Source organism: Taeniopygia guttata, chromosome 13, assembly GCF_048771995.1.
Source record: "Taeniopygia guttata chromosome 13, bTaeGut7.mat, whole genome shotgun sequence".
In the NCBI taxonomy this organism is placed as follows: domain Eukaryota; kingdom Metazoa; phylum Chordata; class Aves; order Passeriformes; family Estrildidae; genus Taeniopygia; species Taeniopygia guttata.
The window spans coordinates 583,917-600,870 of NC_133038.1; the positions used below are offsets into that span (position 1 = coordinate 583,917).

General features: G+C 48.9%; 1 protein-coding gene across 12 annotated transcripts in view; it reads left to right on the forward strand.

Annotated features, from left to right (window-relative positions):
* The first annotated feature begins 274 nt into the window (after positions 1-274).
* Positions 275-16,954, forward strand: part of ACSL6 (acyl-CoA synthetase long chain family member 6) — a 57,709-nt gene continuing 41,029 nt past the window's right edge. For 2 of the 12 annotated variants that reach the window (XM_030284272.4, XM_030284273.4), the window contains exon 1: positions 276-422. In XM_030284272.4, coding sequence (XP_030140132.3) covers positions 374-422 — 49 coding nt within the window. In that variant the 5' untranslated portion in view covers positions 276-373. Of the gene's footprint in view, positions 423-488; positions 781-906; positions 977-13,339; positions 13,567-13,598; positions 13,622-16,954 lie in introns of those variants that run through there. The other 10 variants (XM_030284270.4, XM_072935457.1, XM_030284268.4 and 7 more) reach the window with 10 other exon arrangements.

Genomic DNA, 16,954 nt, shown 5'->3' on the forward strand with positions numbered 1-16,954 from the left:
CGAGCTGTCTCTGCTGATGAAGCTGGCTGCGTTTCGGCATGTCTGATCATCTTTAGTACCGCTGTTGTCCAGGTCACCGGCCAGCTGCAACTTCCTCGGCCAAAGGTGAAAATAAAGCTATAAAGGAGTAAGTTTCTCCCCCGCCGCCGCTCACGGATCCGAGGGTGCAGGGATGTTCCGACGAGCATCCGCGCACCGCCGGCAGCGTAGCCCCTTTTAGGAGAGCTGTGGAGGGCTCGGATGGATGGCGAGAGGAGGAGGGCTGCTGCAAACACCGCCTCCGCCGGGGAGCGGCGGGCAGAGCGGCGGGGCGGCCGGGGGTGCGCAGTGCGCGCCGCAGTGCGCGGAGCGGGCGCGGGGCCGCGCCGCAGGGATGCTCGCCCCGCTCCTGGGCTCCGCGGGCTCGGGCTGGCTGCTGCTGGGTGAGTGCTCCCCGACCCGCCTCGCCAGCCGGGTTTGTCCCTCTCCCCGCCCCTCTCCCGCTTCCCGGCTCCTTTCTTTCTCCGCAGCGGGTGGGGACCCGCTCCCCGCCCTGGCAGGGTGGTACCGGCCCGAACCCTGCGAAGCGGCCCTGGGCCCGCGGTCTGGCTCCCCACGGCCGTCCCTGCTCCGGGATAAAGGGTATTCCAAGCTCTGCCAAGGGAGGAGGCAGGCGGGAGCACGGGGATGGCATGATCCTCGGCACCATGAGCCGCTACGGCAGTGGTGCAGAGCTCGGCGGGATGCATTACATAATATCGCTCAAACACTCCTGCTGGTGGTTCCACCGGCCCGTCTCCGGTAAATTTGTTGGGGCACTTTGTCTGTAGTGGGCATGTGAAATAGGGCGGCGCGTTTGGAGGGGTATGTGTGTGTTGAGAGCTGATGGGCAGAGGGTGATGCTGGATCCCATTGTTTTGTGGGCAGGCAGTGACGATTCCAAGTGGGTCTGCATTAGGAAATTCTTGCAAGTCTGAAACAGGAGGATTTCTGTAAGGTATTTAAAGGTTCATCTTGAATTGATCTGCTGTGCTGATTTGAAATTGAGTCCTTTGAATCTGTGTGAAGTGTCTTTTCTAAAGAAAGGTAATGTTCAATGTCTGTGCTATTTTCCCCTTTATGTATCAAAGAGCTTCCCTCTAGACAGGCAGACTTCCACGGAGAAGAAGTACAAAGGGGAAAATTATTTTAAAAGACAACATCTTAGCATCATTAAGCAGATGTTCTGAGGGGAGTGTTGATAATGGAAAAGATTGTAATTATTTATGTTCATGTCTACTTACTATTTTTGATTATGAAAAAGGATGTTGCACACTGAAAAAAGGGAGCATAAAATTGCTAGCCTGAATTTGCCTCTGAAAATATCCTGGTGGCTCTCGTTAAAGGCAGTGGCCTTACAGCTGCTTATATCAGCAGCTTAAATCAGCTGCTTTAGAACTGTAGCAAAACTTATGCTGTGAAATATGGCCCAGAGGGAATTACATGGGTGAAACAGAAAGGACAACTTGGCTGGGAAGCTGTGGGCAAATGTTTGTTACTCTATTTTGGGCCCCAAGGCCCCAGGGACTGCCCTGAGTCACATTACTGGTTGCACCAGGCTTGTTTATGATAACAGCAGGAGAACAGGACCCACTGGGAACAGGTCTCCTGTGTAAGCTCCTACCCTCAGTCCTCCACATCCGCCCTGAGGTATTGATTTCTATGCTTCACATCTCAGTGTTTCTGCTGTGTCCCAGCTCCTATCTCTTGTGCATCTGGCTATCCCAAAGTGTGTGTCTGGGGCCTCATTTAATGCTGTGCTCTCTTTATTTTAGCATGGACATGACTTTAGCCCAACATTTCTGGCTACAGAATAGGTGCCCTCAGAAGAGAGGTGTGCTGTTATTGCCTCTCGCAGTGGCACTGAGCTGGGTGCTACCACAGGTGATCTCTGGGGGATGGATCCCACCAGAGAGCCAATGGTTCTGCCTGACCTGGCAGCAGCTGTTGCTCTCGTGTCTGGTTTTGGCTTTCTGGTGGCCCCAGCCCATCAGTCATATTGCAAAGGAGTCACCGTGGCTGTGCTGATTTACTGAACAAGGGGCTCCTTGGCCGTTACAGCCCAGTGAAGCATTATTATTTAATTCAAATTAATTTCTGATGCCATTAGAAAAGTTTTAACAAGTTGAGAACAGGTCTATAATGTTCATCTCAATGAAATAATGGTAGAAGTCAGTGAAAGACAAAGCCAGTTACTTCCTACTGTGAAGTCTTAGATGGTCTGATGGAAGCAGAGAGTGCTATACTAAACAAAGCACAAACCTAATGGCAAATTCCCTTAGGGATTTGAATGTTGCTGGTTTGGTTGAAATTGTCCGAAAGTTCACCTTACCCTTTGAATCTCTGGGATTTCCTACTTTTACCCCTCTGCTCTTCTCTTTTGTGTGGCTGCAGCCATGAGCCTCTTGCATGCCCTGTCAGTCCTGCTTTACAGAAAAGCAGTCTTTGTTCTCTTGCCTCCTGGCAGCAGCTGGAGGCCAGGCAAGGCACCTGCCTTCATGTGGAGGCACAAGAAGGGAAATCTGCCATCAGTGTCCCTTCCCACCAGCAGCAAGTGCATCTCCAAACATTTCTCAGTGCTTGTTTGCAAAGGGCTGGGAGGTTCATCTGAGGTTACAATAGACTTGTACAATCCCACTCCTGATCCTGGCTCTCCTGCTGTGGCACAGGAGTCCTTGGTGATGCTTTGTGTACAGAGGAGATGCCCAAGGCTGCTCAGCCCAGCCTGTGGATTGCCAGGTGCTGCACTGGAGGCAAAGCTCATGATGCTGGTTGAAGTATATTTAGTTGCTTATATTCTCCATCCCTCTATTACTGCTCCATTTGAACATTTGGTAGATACTATCCAAAGGAAAGATTAGATATATTTGGATTTCCCTGCTACCTCACAGGAAAAGATAGGACACAGCAATTTTTCTCTGCTGCTCCTGACTAATCTGGACATTTATTTGATTCTTGTCCCCACAATAGAACTATGAATATTACAATTACATTCAAGTAATAAAAATAGAAGAGAAGCTTTGAAGACAGATGGTAAACTGAATGAACTGAATACCCTCAGAAATAGGAAAGCTGACTTGGGAGTGAGCCAGAAACAAAGAAATATAACATTACATCAGTAAGGCTATAATTGCCCTTTTGATGTCACCAAACACTGTGGAGCACCAGAGGGTTTAAATGTTTAATCGTGAGTCCATTTCTGAGAGCACTTTGAGAGAAATACCTTGTTCTTCCTTCATCACTGCACAGTTGCAATCAGCACCTGGATTATCTTAAAGGTAACTGGAGGCAAGTCTGGTGAGATGGAAAGAGATGGTGAGGCAGGCAGTTATCTTTTGATGGGCTCACAGGCATCCAGGGCAGCTCTTTTCCCATGGCTTTGTTCTTAACTTTGCTACATTATTTCTTCATATAGACCCAAATAAAATAACCTAATCACCCCCTTTCTGATCAGAAATCAGCATGAAAGAAAAACATCTGTTAATTTATTATTTTATTTTTAAGTGCTCTGCATACGTTCTTTGGGGATGGGCCAATAGAAGTAATGAGGTTTTTTCCTTCACTGCTATTTCTGTCTCCTGTGCTACTGTGCGAAGCCAAAGCCCTGCATGTCCTTGGCACTGGGGACCCATCTGTCCCTGCTGTTGTCCCCTCAGGGCTGTGGGTGCCAGGAGCAGGGACAGCTCGGAGGAGGGAATGTGCAGACTGCCACTCCTGCAGCTCACCTTCAGCTTTGAAGAAGGTACTGGTGGTCCAAACTGCTTCATCCTCTCACCTCTTCGCCCACTGAGCAGGAGAGTTTACAGAGCTCAGGAACCCAGATACCCTCTTACCCTGTGAAACCACTCCAATAGAGTGGAGAAAGGTGTATCAGACAGCATGTGGCTATAAAAAATATATACAAGTATGCTTGAAACATACATGTAAAATCCATTCATCCCCAGCAGGGACCCTCACACTTCTTTCCACACTCTCCTGCATTTTGCTGTGAGCCATGATTGGCTCTCCAGGAGCTTTTCTTCCCAGATATGCTGATTCAGAGTTTTTGCCAATCTCCTTTTTGGAGACTTCAAGGAACTGAGCGATGATTCCGTACAGCATGATACAGGGAAATGTTTTGCTGGGCTTGGATTTATTGTAGAGTGCCACCAGCACTTACTGATGATAAAACATTTGCTGTGTCAAAGCCTCCTTGCACCATAAACATTGTCACAGAGCCTCCACGGTGCCCTGAGGCGGGAAGGTGGGTGAGGAAGCAGACCAGGGGCTTTGCCTCATTCTGCTTCTTCCTACACTCTGTATATAGGTAAAATTATAAATATTTTACCATCCTGCTGGAGACTGCGCTATGGAAAACATGGTACCTGGTGGTGAGAAAGTAAGACACTGGGATGAGTGGGGAATTTTAGTCAGGAAATTGTGTCAAAGCCACAGGGGTAGTTCAGCACCTGTGAGCTGGTCCCCAGCTCCCTGCTGCAGCCACGCTTCAGCACCCTTTACTCTCTGCTTGGGCTTTTGCAAGCAGTGATGTAGCTGCTCCAGCTACAGTGTATAGCAGATAATTCAGAAAAGCATGGCTGAAAATCCAGCCCCTTCTAGTCCTGGGCTGAGTCCACAGCACGGTTTTGGCAAGACCCCATGGTGATTCCCCACAACCCCCAAATTAGTTAGCCACACAGGGGGGTTTTCTGTCATCTGTGTTGTGTGGGATATTCCAATCTCATAAACGTGGAAAGAAGCTAAATCCAACCAACCTGTCCAAGTCATTTTCTTCCACACCACAGGAAGAGATTATCACTTGTCAAAAAAAAGTGTGTCATTCAATGGAAACCATGGTTTCTCTAGGAAAGCCCCAGTTCAGGGAGGAAAAGCCTTTATGTTCAGACCTGTGTGCCATGGTTTTGCAAGACTGCAGCTCACATTTCCATTTGCTCAACAAAGTGGCTTTGGTTGTGTAGATAAAATCTCAGAGACACCACATGTGAACTGCAGTGAGGAGTTTCCACTAAGCACTGTGCAGTCATGCTGCAAAATCTGTGCTGGATGAGTTGACCTCTTTGAGAGTAAAATGCTCCAAAGGCACCTGGGGGTTTTTAGGTGACTTTTCCCTCTGAGGTCAAGTGTGTCACTTGGCCCAGGAGCAAAAATTCCAAATGCTGGGTTATCTGGAAAAACAACCCCAGCAGAGGGTCTTTTGTCCACTGTTGCCTGTGGCAGAGGTGGAGGGTTACCTGTGTAAATCCATCTTTTAGTGGCCAGATTCTAAGAGACCCCTCATTGCTTTCACTGCTGAGGGTTTTGATGATGGCAAGGAGGAGAGCATCAGTCCCACACATGGGAACAGATACTTGGTTGCTCCACCTGGCTTCCTGAGTTTGTGTTTTGACCACAGAAGGACAGCCACTCCAAAGCTATCAGCCAGATCAGTCACTGCAATGGGATTTTGTGCTCTGCTAGAGGAGGTTTAAGTTAGATATCAGGAAAAATTTCTTCATGAGAAGGGTGGTCAGACATTGGAACAGGCTGCCCAGTGAAGTACTGGAGTTGTTGTCCCTGCAAGTGTTCAAAACACATATAGATGTGGTGCTAGGGGATGTAATTTAGTGGTGGGCTTAGTAGTGCTGGATTTATCATTGGTCTCAATGACTTTTTAGGGTTTTTCCAACCATAATGATTCTATGATTCTGTAATTATTAAGATACAACTTTGGATCAAGAAGCAGAAGCACTGAGGTGGCAGGGACCTGGTGTGTGGTGCTATGTAAGCTGATCCTTCCACAGAAGTGTGACTCCCTGCTGTGAACATACTTTCATTTGGGAAAGTTTTAGAAACTACTAGAAAATCTTCCAAGTTTCCTCTCAGATTTGCTTATGACTAATCCAGATCCTGCTTAATTGGATGCCAATATGATGTCTCAGCCATGCTATTTCTTTTTCCCTGATGTGTTCACCCCAGACAATGGCATAGCCTCCTCTCTGGGACAGTTGCTCATGTGGCAGATCTGCCCCATCCTATCTGCTCCTGGGGCTGTGCCCCCTCTTCAGCCTGGCATCTTCTGCCATTGGAAAGGATGGGTTTTCCCTGCTGAGAGCACGGGCAGTGCGTGGATGGGTGCAGAAGGCACCACAGCTCACTTTGGGCTGCTGCTTGACCTGCTGTTGGATAGAAAATTGCACAGCCTTCACTTCCTTTCCTGGGCAGGCCACTGTGCTTGTTCATGGCTGAGAATCAAAGGGGCTGGCTGAAATGACCTTTCCTTCTCCACCAGCCATTAGGAAATTGAGGCTGAGCTGCCCCTGTGCACAAGGTAGAGCAGCCCTGGGCTGTGCCCACCCATCTGGGCCAGTGATGGTGCCCAGGGAGGGACAGGAGCTCAGGAACAGCCTCCTCAGGGAAGGGCCTGCACGCAGTAAGGGTCAGAGCCCTGCTCCTCTTTGCCTCCAGAGCAACAAGCAACTCCTTTCCAAGGCCTATGAATTCCCTAAAATCAGCTTCAGGAGCCACAGTGACATCGCTGTGACCGCTGGGGTGTCCCACTCACTGCTAGATGGCCCCAGCCAAAAGCTACAGCAGGGAAAGCACTGAGACTTTTGGTAAGCTGGCATTCTTTTTTTTTCCCCCATCTCTAAAGGTAAGTATGAGCTGTTCGGCACAGGAACCAGCACGCAGATTGCTAAATTGATCTAACTTTTTTTTTTTTTTTTCCCCTTTGGAAAGTTATCTAGGAAACAGTCAATCATTCTGCTGTTGATTGAAGTGAGTTGGAGATGATCTAAGCAGTCAAATTAAAGAAGGCAGGAATGATGCAGACTTATGTCTTTTCTGCAGAAAACAGTACTTAGTTATAAGAAGTGGAAAGGATATTATTTAGTTTGTTGTAAGAGTCTTCGCAATGATGGACAAAAAAAGACAAATATATCAGAACCCCTTTTGAAATGTTAAATATACTTTATTTAGTATCACCAATTGCCGGAGATTGGGATTTTCCCTTTTTTTTTTCTCTTGGGGAATTTTGTACCATTTGATGCCCAAGAGAGATAATGACTGGTACTTAAGAGAACAAAATCTGTGGGTGGGAGGAGGAGGAGGGGATTTATTCTGTCCAGGATGTTGATCTGACCGCAGAAATAATCTCATCCATACATAGACTGGGTGTGCAGAGAGAATCATTCCATGACACATGTGTCTGCAGGATTTCTCCCCAAAACCCAAAGAGAGGCACTGCTCCAAAGTACATTGGTCTAGAGCTGAGCAACCCCTAGTGTTCAGCTTTCCATTGGATCTGAATTTCTTTGCTTCTGATTAGTCAGATCTTGATTCTTTGATTTTCTTATCAGTCCTTTCCGGGACCAGGTGTCTTCACTGTTGCAAGAGGTGGCCTGTGATGGTGGATGTTCTGTAGGTGGCTACTGATGTTCTGTTGATGGCCTTTTATCTTTCTGGGTATCTTTGGGCTACTCCCAATCTGATGGTATGTTAGGTTTATCTCCTTAGGGTGATGTTACATCTCCTAAAAAAACCTAAAGAAAATTCCTTTCTCCAAGGTAAAGTCAAGACAAGCGTAACTAGATAGACAAAATAAACATTTAAAAGTTATAAAGTTTCCAACAGTTCGGTCTTTTACTGCTTCTCACCGTGGGTGAGCCTTTGCTTGTAGGAGCAGCGGTTAAACCTTGTCAACACCTGACCTCACTGGAAAAGGGCCCTCACCATCTACTGGGTGCCCATGGGGAAAACCCAGAGCCCTGAGCCCCTCTGAGGGAGCCTCTCCCAGCTGTTTGTGGGAGCCTGGCTGCTGCTGCACAGCCCTGGCCATTTTTTTGCCGTTATTTCGCGTGTTTTTGCCAGTTTTAGCCGAACCCCCAGCACCTGCCAGGACCCCGTGGTGCTTCTGCCTCTGCCACCACTTAGGGCTCAGTGCTACACGTTGTTTGCCACCGTGGGTGTGTTGGGCTGTGCCGTTCCAGCGGTTGTGGTTGTGGCCGGGGCTGTGGCCGCTGCCGTTGCGCGTTCCGGAGGGCGCCGGGCCCGGCTGCCCACAGCGCTCCCTGTCCCCTCACAGAGCGGGGCCGGGCCCGGCTGCCCACAGCGCTCCCTGTCCCCTCACAGAGCGGGGCCGGGCCCGGCTGCCCACGGCGCTCCCTGTCCCCTCACAGAGGGGGCCCAGCCCTCGCAGCGCCCCCTGCGGGCACACGGGGGAATCACCGCCCCGCCCGCCCGGCCGGGAGCCAGCGGCGCCCCCGCTGGCCGTGCCCGGAACTGCAGCGCAGGGACAGGCCGAGCCAGCGCAGGCGCTCTCGGCTCTGAGCTCTCGCCGCTGCTGCTGCCGCTGCCGTGCTTGCTTTGCCTTCTCACACACACCTAAAGAACTGCCATTGCTTTCCCATGTCTTTGCCTGGAACCCCTTAATCTAAAATTTCTACTAATTCGGAGGGAAGGGGGCCATATTTTCCATTCCAATGGAGGTTCCTGCCGTCCTTGGCAGACACCTGCTTTTCAAACCAGGATGCCAATACAGCTCAGTTTTAGATAAAACACTTCTCCATAACTCCAGGTAATCTCATTCAGAATTATCTTTTCATCAGCCAACTGTTCAAGTAGCTTCTTGGAGCTGAGAGCAGCTTGTGGCTAGCCTGTGAGCACCAGCCTGTAAAAGCTCACCCAAGTTGTGCCAGCTTCCTGATGTTCCCTGAACCTTTGTTCACTGTGGGTCTCCCTTGGGCACTCACTCATGTTGGTACAGGGCAGGGACACCAGGCTGCTCCAAGCCCTGTCCCACCTGGTCTTGAACACTTCCAGGGATGGGGCAGCCACAGCTTCTCTGGGCAACTTGTGCCAGGGCCTCAGCACCTTCACAGGGAGCCAGGGTTTTGAGATGCTGGGGCAGCGGTCCCCAGTGACCTCCTCCCTCTGTCTCCTTGGAATACCCAAGTCCTGCTTTTTCTTCTGCCTGAAAAGGGTCTTTTTGTGCCGCCACCTCCTCCAGCCTGAATGTCCCGCAGCTGAGAGGCTGCTGAGTGTGGTGTGATGCTCTGACCTGCCAACAACAATTCAGGGCTGTGTTTCCTTTCAGGAAAGGCATTTGCATATCCTCTATTCACTTTACTTGGTTAAATATATTTGAAAAGGCAAAAGCTCTGTGTCATTGAGACTGCAGAATGAGCCGACTGGGGGCCTCCTCCATTTTAACCCTTTGGAACCCTGTTCCAGCATCTTGGAGGCTTAAAATATGCAGAAAAAGAGATTTTAAGGCTGTTTTTGCAGCAGCTATGGGGAAGGAGGCTAGAGACAGGCAAAGCCCTGAAAGAAGTCAGCAAAAATGTGCTATATACATTTGAACTGAAAATTCACTTACGTGCAGCCACAGACTGACTTGAAGAGAATTTGCAAAATTTAGCATGGACAGAAATGTCTTCAGGGTGACTTGAAAGTACCTGTGAAAACAGGAGAGCAAAAGCAAGTTACAGCAGTGTCAGGCACAGAAGGGTGCAGGGTGCTTCAGGGTGTGTGATCAGCAAAGGGAACTTTCTAGAAACAAAACCAGAAATAACCCAATTGCTGCTTTAGTAGACAAAATAAATAAAAAAACCTGAAGCAACAACAAAGATCCTGTAACATAAAACATGTGTTTAAAAATCATTCAAACAATGTAACTGCTTGTTATTAGTGTCAGGAGAAAAAAAATATTTCAGCAAAATGTTTCATTTGGAATATTTAAGGACATCTCAAATCACAGCCCAACTACAGATTTCTCAAAAACCCTCAATGAGATGATGCCACATCCCTGCTTTTCCCTCATTTTCCAGGCCCTTGCTGCCAGGGAACAGGAGCTGGGTGTGGGATGTGGTTGGGGTCTCTGTCTGGTGGATGCCAGCCCTGCTGACATGCCAGGGCGCAGGAGAGACCCCCTTGGACTGGGCCAGGACGCAGCCCCTGCAGCTCACTGCTGCACGTACCACGCTCAGCTGCAATGTGGAGACTGTACTTCTGGGTGCCTGTAAAATATTCTGAGGATGAGAGCTGGGAAGAGATTCATAAGCAATAAATTCATCATCATGGGTTTATTTTTGTTACCTTGCCATCAGTTGGCATTCATGTGGTGTAAGGAAATTGAGGGCTAGAGGGAGAGGAGGCAGAAACACTTGCCCAGTAACATAATATTAATGTTCCTAATTATTCAAGTAATCCTCTGATTGTGCTGTATGCTTTCTTCCTACTGCTCTTTGGAAGTGGTCAAAAATATGGGCTGTATAAACATAAAAGTGTAGTATCTGACCAGAAGATATAGAAAAGAGACTACTGAAAAGACACACAAAGCAGTAAAGTTCCCCTTTCTTACACATTATTTGAATTAGTGGTGTTTTTTTATTTCTACTTGAGGCACAATTTTCCATGGATGGGCCTTTAGGAATGTAGAGATACTGTTGGCAGATTTCTGTTCTGTAACTGAAGCTATCGCTCTGGTTTATGGGAATGTCCTGAAAACCATAGCAGCAATTGGTTTGTTTTTTTTTTTTTGAGTTATGCTCAGAATTTTTTGAAGTGGAACTTTTCCATAAAGCAATGGAAGCTCCCAGGCTATCTCAGCTCTGTGTGGTTTCCTGGTGGTACAGCCTCATTTAGCTGCTCTGATGACTCTGTGTAAAGTCATAGAATAATTTGTGTTGGAAAGGACCTTTAAAGTTCATCTAGTTTAACCCCGTTATAATGAGCAGACATCTTCAACTAGACCAGGTTGTACCAAGCCTTGTCCTACCTCACCTTGAATATTTTCAGGCTGAGGCATTCATAGCTGCTCTGGGCAACCTGTGCCAGTGTGTCATCACCTTCCTAATAAAAAAATAATTCATTATATCTGAATTGGCTATCTTTTAGTTTAAAACCATTACACATGTCGTATCCTGTATTCTGGCTATAAGCAGCAATGTTTAAAATTCAATCTTAATCTGCATTTCTCATTAATTTTGATAAAGTATAAAAACATAGAGAAATTCCATAGATTACTCTCTTTTATAGAACTCTCTAACTTTGGCTGGGAGCATTAAATGCACTGTGATTTACTGATACGTCCTTTTTTTTTTTTTTTCCTGGATGGGTCAGGTCTCAGCCAAATCCCAGAAAAGTTATTTGAAGTCTTTCCATTGATTTTACCCAGTGGGTCTCACTGGGCTTTAGACAGAGCAAAAAAGGTGAAGTCTAATTTCCTTTGTACTTGTATAAATATCCCTGCTCAATGCTTTCTCTCGGCTGTGAGTCCAAAAAATTCAGTTGTCTTCCCATAAAGCCCTGTCCCCATCGCTCTCCCCTGCAAATTACCTGGCAGAAAATTCTGGGGCAGGGGGAAAGCTTTTATTCAGTTTATTACTTAGAGTATGCTTACATTGTTTTTCCCTCAAGGTAGGCAGCCCACATCCATCTTCCTCTCTTTGTTCTGCCTCAGATATCTCCAATGGCTGTGTCAGAGAGTGACTTCATATGCGTATGCACTGCAATGAAAGCAAAGCAAGAGAAAGGGAACTACTGCTCAGGGTATTTACAGAGGAGGTAAAAGGGTCAGACTGTATCATTAAACACGTTTTACTCAATCTCACCACTTCTGCTGAGGGTATATTGCCCATGGTGAGCTTCATCTTGGTAGGCAAGACCAGCCCTTACCAGCAGGAGCTTGAAAGAAGAGCTCCATAGCACAGTATGTTGGTTTTAATCCAATAATCATTTGCAAACAGTATTCCCGTGTCCCCTTTAGGGCATTTCAGCATGAACACAAATATGGTGAGACTGTGGGCTACTGGCACTGAAGCACCCTGCCAGCCCAGGGCTGTTCACACACCTGAAATATTTTCCTGACTACAAGGATTTTGTCAAGCTGTGGCTCATAAAGATCAAAGAGGCAGGAATCTGAGCTGGTGAATATTGCTGAGGTCCCATTAAGCCAGCACTGTGATGCTGATTTGCACCTGCAGACCATTCAGTCTAGTACTCCCTACCCTACTCTGGCATTTTGATGAATTAAGCCTGATTGCAGAACACCCCCCATGTGACTCAAAGAAGTGATATTTGACAATCTTGCTTGAAAGCTCATTACATAGTCTCTTCATTCATGTGTATTAAGTGTTCTTTGAGAATTCTCCATTACAAACTCCAATATCACAAGTAAAATTTAGGACAGGTCAGACAGCAACTTTGTTAACTATGGTAATAGTAAGTCTTCAGACAGCTCCTCACCCTCTCCTCCCCCCTTTTCTGCCAAACAGTTGTGGAAACCCAGCCAGGAAAAAAAGGAGTTGAGGAAAACAATAATTTCAGTGTTAATAATGCCAGATATTCAGCCTCTGGAAAGGGGGACCCCTCAAATGCCTTCCTAACAGCCAGAGTCCGAAGCAGGAATTAAACAGTGAAAAATGAACAGTAAATAATGTGATGATATGGAGCAAAGGCTCCCGGGGGCCCAGGGATGGCACACCCATGTTATCTTTGCTCAGGAGTGGGGAGTTGGAAGCTATCAGACACTGCTGGCTTCCAGTTGAAAGGAATGCTCTTGTAGTTGAGAGTATCTCAGCCAGATGTCTCAAATGTAAATGTTAGTAATTTACTATGACAAATGAAATTCAAAGTTCTGATCTTGTTATTTGGAGTGTAAATTAACAAAACCTGGTTTGGGCTGCAATACTGGGGTGTTGGGTTTTTTCTTTTAATACATATAACAGTATAAGGATGATGTTGGCAATAGTTACTCTCTTACTGTTTTATTGATTATGAGGATTTGTATTTATTCTACACGATCACCACAGAATGTTTTGGGTTGGAAGGGTCCTTTAAGGTCATCCAGTTCCAATCCCCCTGCCATGGGCAGGGACACCTTCCACTAGACCAGGTTGCTCCAAGCCCCAACCAACCTGGCCTTGGACACTTCCAGGGATGGGGCACCCCCAGCTTCTCCAGCCTGTTCCAGTGTCTCACCACCCTCACAGGGAAGAATTTCTTCCCAATATCCCATCTAACCCTGCTCTCTGTCAGTGTGAAGCCATTACCCTTTGTCCTGTCACCGTCTGCCCATTTAATTATCTGCCGATATCTGACCTATGAAGTTTCTAGTTCAGCAGACTTGAAGAGGTAGCACAGACTTTCTAGTGTCAGAAACTTTCTTTTATGATGACTTTTCCTAAAGAAAAAAAAAAAAAGCCATTTCTAATTTTAAACTGCGCAAGTCGCAGAAACGTTTTACAGTTTTACGCCCAAAAGCGTTGCTTCGAGCCTGCATGACAGAGATGTGCGAAAGTGCTGCAATATTCAGGAGCGGAGAGGGTGGGTTTTTCCTCTCTGGGAGGCGGCTCCCATCCCCGGCGTGTGGAGCCTCAAGGGTTACAGCGGGCATCGCTGCTGCTGCGCTAATACAGCCTAAGCCGATATTAGCCAAGCTTAACTTCTTTCAGCCGTTTGCAGATGGGAGGGGGAGGGACGCCCCGGAGTCAGCAGTTCTGTGCGGGGATCGGCAGGGCAGAGCCCCGGCCGTGAGCTGAGCGGGCACGGCCCGGGCACCGGCGGATGGTGAGTGAGTACCGGCGGGTGGTGAGTGCCGGCGGATGGTGAGTGCCGGCGGATGGTGAGTGAGTGCCGGGGGGTGGTGAGTGAATGCCGGCGGGGCTCCATCGGTGCTGCCGCTGCGGAGCCCGGGGGGATCCGAGCGGGGCCCAGCACCTGCGTCCGGGCAAGGCTCGGGTGGGTCTGGAAGAGCCGGGGGGCTCCAGCCGGGATCCCCATCCCCGGGCGGGTCCCGGGGGCCCGCAGGCTCCGCCGGAGCCGGGCTCGGGGATGCCGAGCAAAGCCAAGGCGCAAAAAGCGGCGGCGGGAGAGATGCGGTGCAGGGAGACCCCCGTGCTGCCGGGTGGGTGGGCTCGTTCCGGGGGGCGATGCGGGACGGCTCTCGGGGGTCACTCAGGCCGGATCTCGGGGGTCACTCAGGCCGGATCTCGGGGGGTCACTCAGGACAGCTCCTAGGGGGTCACTCAGGAGGTCTGTCGGGGGTCACTCAGAATGGCTCTTGCGGGATCACTCAGGCCGGCTCTCAGGGGGTCACTCAGGATGGCTCTCGGGATCACTCAGCACGACTCTCGGGGGGTCACAGCACGGCTCTCGGGGTCGCTCAGGATGGCTCTCGGGGTCGCTCAGGATGGCTCTCGGGGTCGCTCAGGCCGGATCTTGGGGGTCGCTCAGGCCGGCTCGCTCTCGGGGGATCACTGACATGTGCCTTTGGCAGTTTCCCGTTGTTGCGCGTTTCCAGCAGCCTCAGAGGGAGAAAAGCTCTTGCCCGGCTCTGGCTGGAGTTCCCAGCGCTGGAGGCAACTGGCCCGTCGGTCCCGTGTGGGCTGCGGGGCTCCAGGGTGACAGCCTGGAGCACCCCTGGGCACCCCTGGGATCAGCAGTGAGGGCAGCTCTACCTGCACCCAGTCAGGTGTGGGGGCAAGTTCACTGGGATGTAGAGTCTGGGGAGTTCTTTGCCCCAAACCCTTGACCCTACATATCAGGGCTTGTTTCCCACAGCAGGAGCTCTGTGGAGCATGGCACACCTGTTTAGTTGTGGTTGACCTCAAATCCTGTGTTGAGTTTTGGGCCCCTCACTCCAAGAAAGACATAGAGGCACTGGATTGTGTCTAGAGAAGAGCTGAGGAAGGGTGTGGAGCACAAGCTGGATAAGGAGCAGCCCGGGGAGCTCAGCCTGGAGAAAAGGAGGTTCAGAAGGGACCTTATCACTCTACAGAGGAGGGTGAAGCTAGCTGGAGAGGTTGATCTCCTCCCAAGTAGTAAATGGAGGAATTAGATTAAGTGACCTCAAGGTGTGCCAGGGGAACTTTAGGTTGGATATAAGGAACAATTTCTTCACCAGAAGAATATTTCGGCCTTTGAAGAGGCTGCCCAGGAGAATGGTGCAGTCGCCATTCATGGAGGGATTTAACAAACGTGTAGATATGGCACTTTGGGACATGGTTTTGTGGCAAGCCTGGCAATGCTGTGGAAATGGTTAGATTTGATAATCTTAGAGGGCTTTTCCAACCTAAATGACTCGAATTCTGTGACATCCTGCTGGTTTCTATGCTTTCTGTGTCTCAAATTTCAACCACCCAGACATCAGTGCTGTCTCTTTGCAATGTATGTCTCTGCCTGAGGGATCTCCCAGGGCTGGTGACAAAACTTGCCTTTGCCAAAGCTATGCAGCAGTGGTAGGTTGCAATCATTCAGTGTGTACTGTGTGATGTTGTTCCTAATTCCATGCTGTGCATTCACACTTTCCTCAAGCAGAGAACCACGAGTGTACTCCATCCACACGGGAAGAGCCTGCTGCTGTGCTGGGTGTGAGAGCTCATAGGGGTGCACCTTGGTGTCAGGGACAGAACATGAAAACCTTATCTGTAGCCATGAAATCCACTATCTGGACATGGTGTAGTTTCTTGCTGTGTTGTGTATGTGCCTGTTGCTGGTGCATCCCATCCTTTGGTGTGCTGGGGACAGAGCAGGTTGGGGATGTGAAGAGAATGGGAGGATGATGCTTTCAGCAGTTTCAGAGAGCCTCCTGGAAGGTGGAGGGTCCCTGCCTGCTCCTGGAGGTGTACCATGTCAGGCATGGCCCCGGGTACAGCTGCAGAGGTGGCTGTGTGCACTGTGGGGCCTCCTGGGAAAGAAAACCTTCTGCAGCTGGGCAGTGAGAGTGTCCCTAAGGCCAGGACCCTTTCTGCAGTAATCACTCTGCTTTTACTGATATCATGCAAGAGAGAAACATCAAGTTGTGCTCCTTTAAAAGCATGGTGATACTCTTGAGCACAGAAGAGATTATTTTGAGAAGCTCTGGCTCTTGCAGGCAGTGTGTTTGAGTTCTGCCTGGAGGCTCCTGGCACAGGGCCCAGGCAGGCAGAGGGCACGGCAGGAGCCGGCAGGTCTGTGATGCCCTCTGCATCACGCTGCTCCTGCCCTGACTGCTGTCCTGCTGCTGTCCCCCACCTGCACTGGGAGGGGCAGTTGCCTTCCTTTGGGCTTTTGGCACATGGCCTGCCTCTTTGTTTTCTTGCCCCTTACTGTGCTGCAAGGTTGCCAAATAAGCCTTGAACAACTTTCAAAGCTGCCTTCAGTTCCTGGTTTGTTTGGGATAAAACTTGGAGCAGATTCAGGCAGTCACAGCTCTATGTGCACAGGGTCTGGATAAAACTCTGCTATGTATTTAACCTTTGGTACCCCCTCACTCCTTTCCATCTGTGCAGACAGGGTCCTTTAGAAAAGCACTACAACTACAGGCCCAGGTTGGGTGCAGCCCTGAGCAATCTGACCCAGTGAAGGGCATCTCTGCCTGTTGTGTGGCGGATGGCTGGATGATCTTCAATATCTCTTCCAACCCATTTGTGATTCCATGAACTTGCAGGGCACTTTCTTGTTAAATAACCCGGTCTAATTACAGTCAGCTCACACTAGGAGAGGGATACAACTGTATTTGTTATAGTTAGTGACACTACTGTTACTTTTTTGTAAGCTCCCATTTTGGTGTCATTTTCTCATTTCAGTTTCCAGTGTGACAGTTGTAATACTGTCTTTGTGGGCATGTGTTTGACACAGAGCTGGCAGAGCCTTTCAGTCCTCTCCTTTTTCATATGGTTTTGCTTTAACTGTAGCAGGTCAGTAAGTATTGGAGCTCTTCAAGCTGTAGGATTGGCATAAAGAGAATTCTCCTTATAATAATAAAGGCAGTGTTTAGCTATGATATGGCCCAAACCGTGAGGTCTCTCTCTACATCTGCAGCAGAAGATGAAAATCTGTGGTGTGATAATGCACAGGCAGCCTCCTGCAGACAGCAACAGGCCAGATTTCCAGGATCTTCATGGCTGGAGGCAATGCCAGCTGCAGTCTGGCTTGCTTAGTCCTGCTGGAACACTTGGTACATATCTGTTGATAT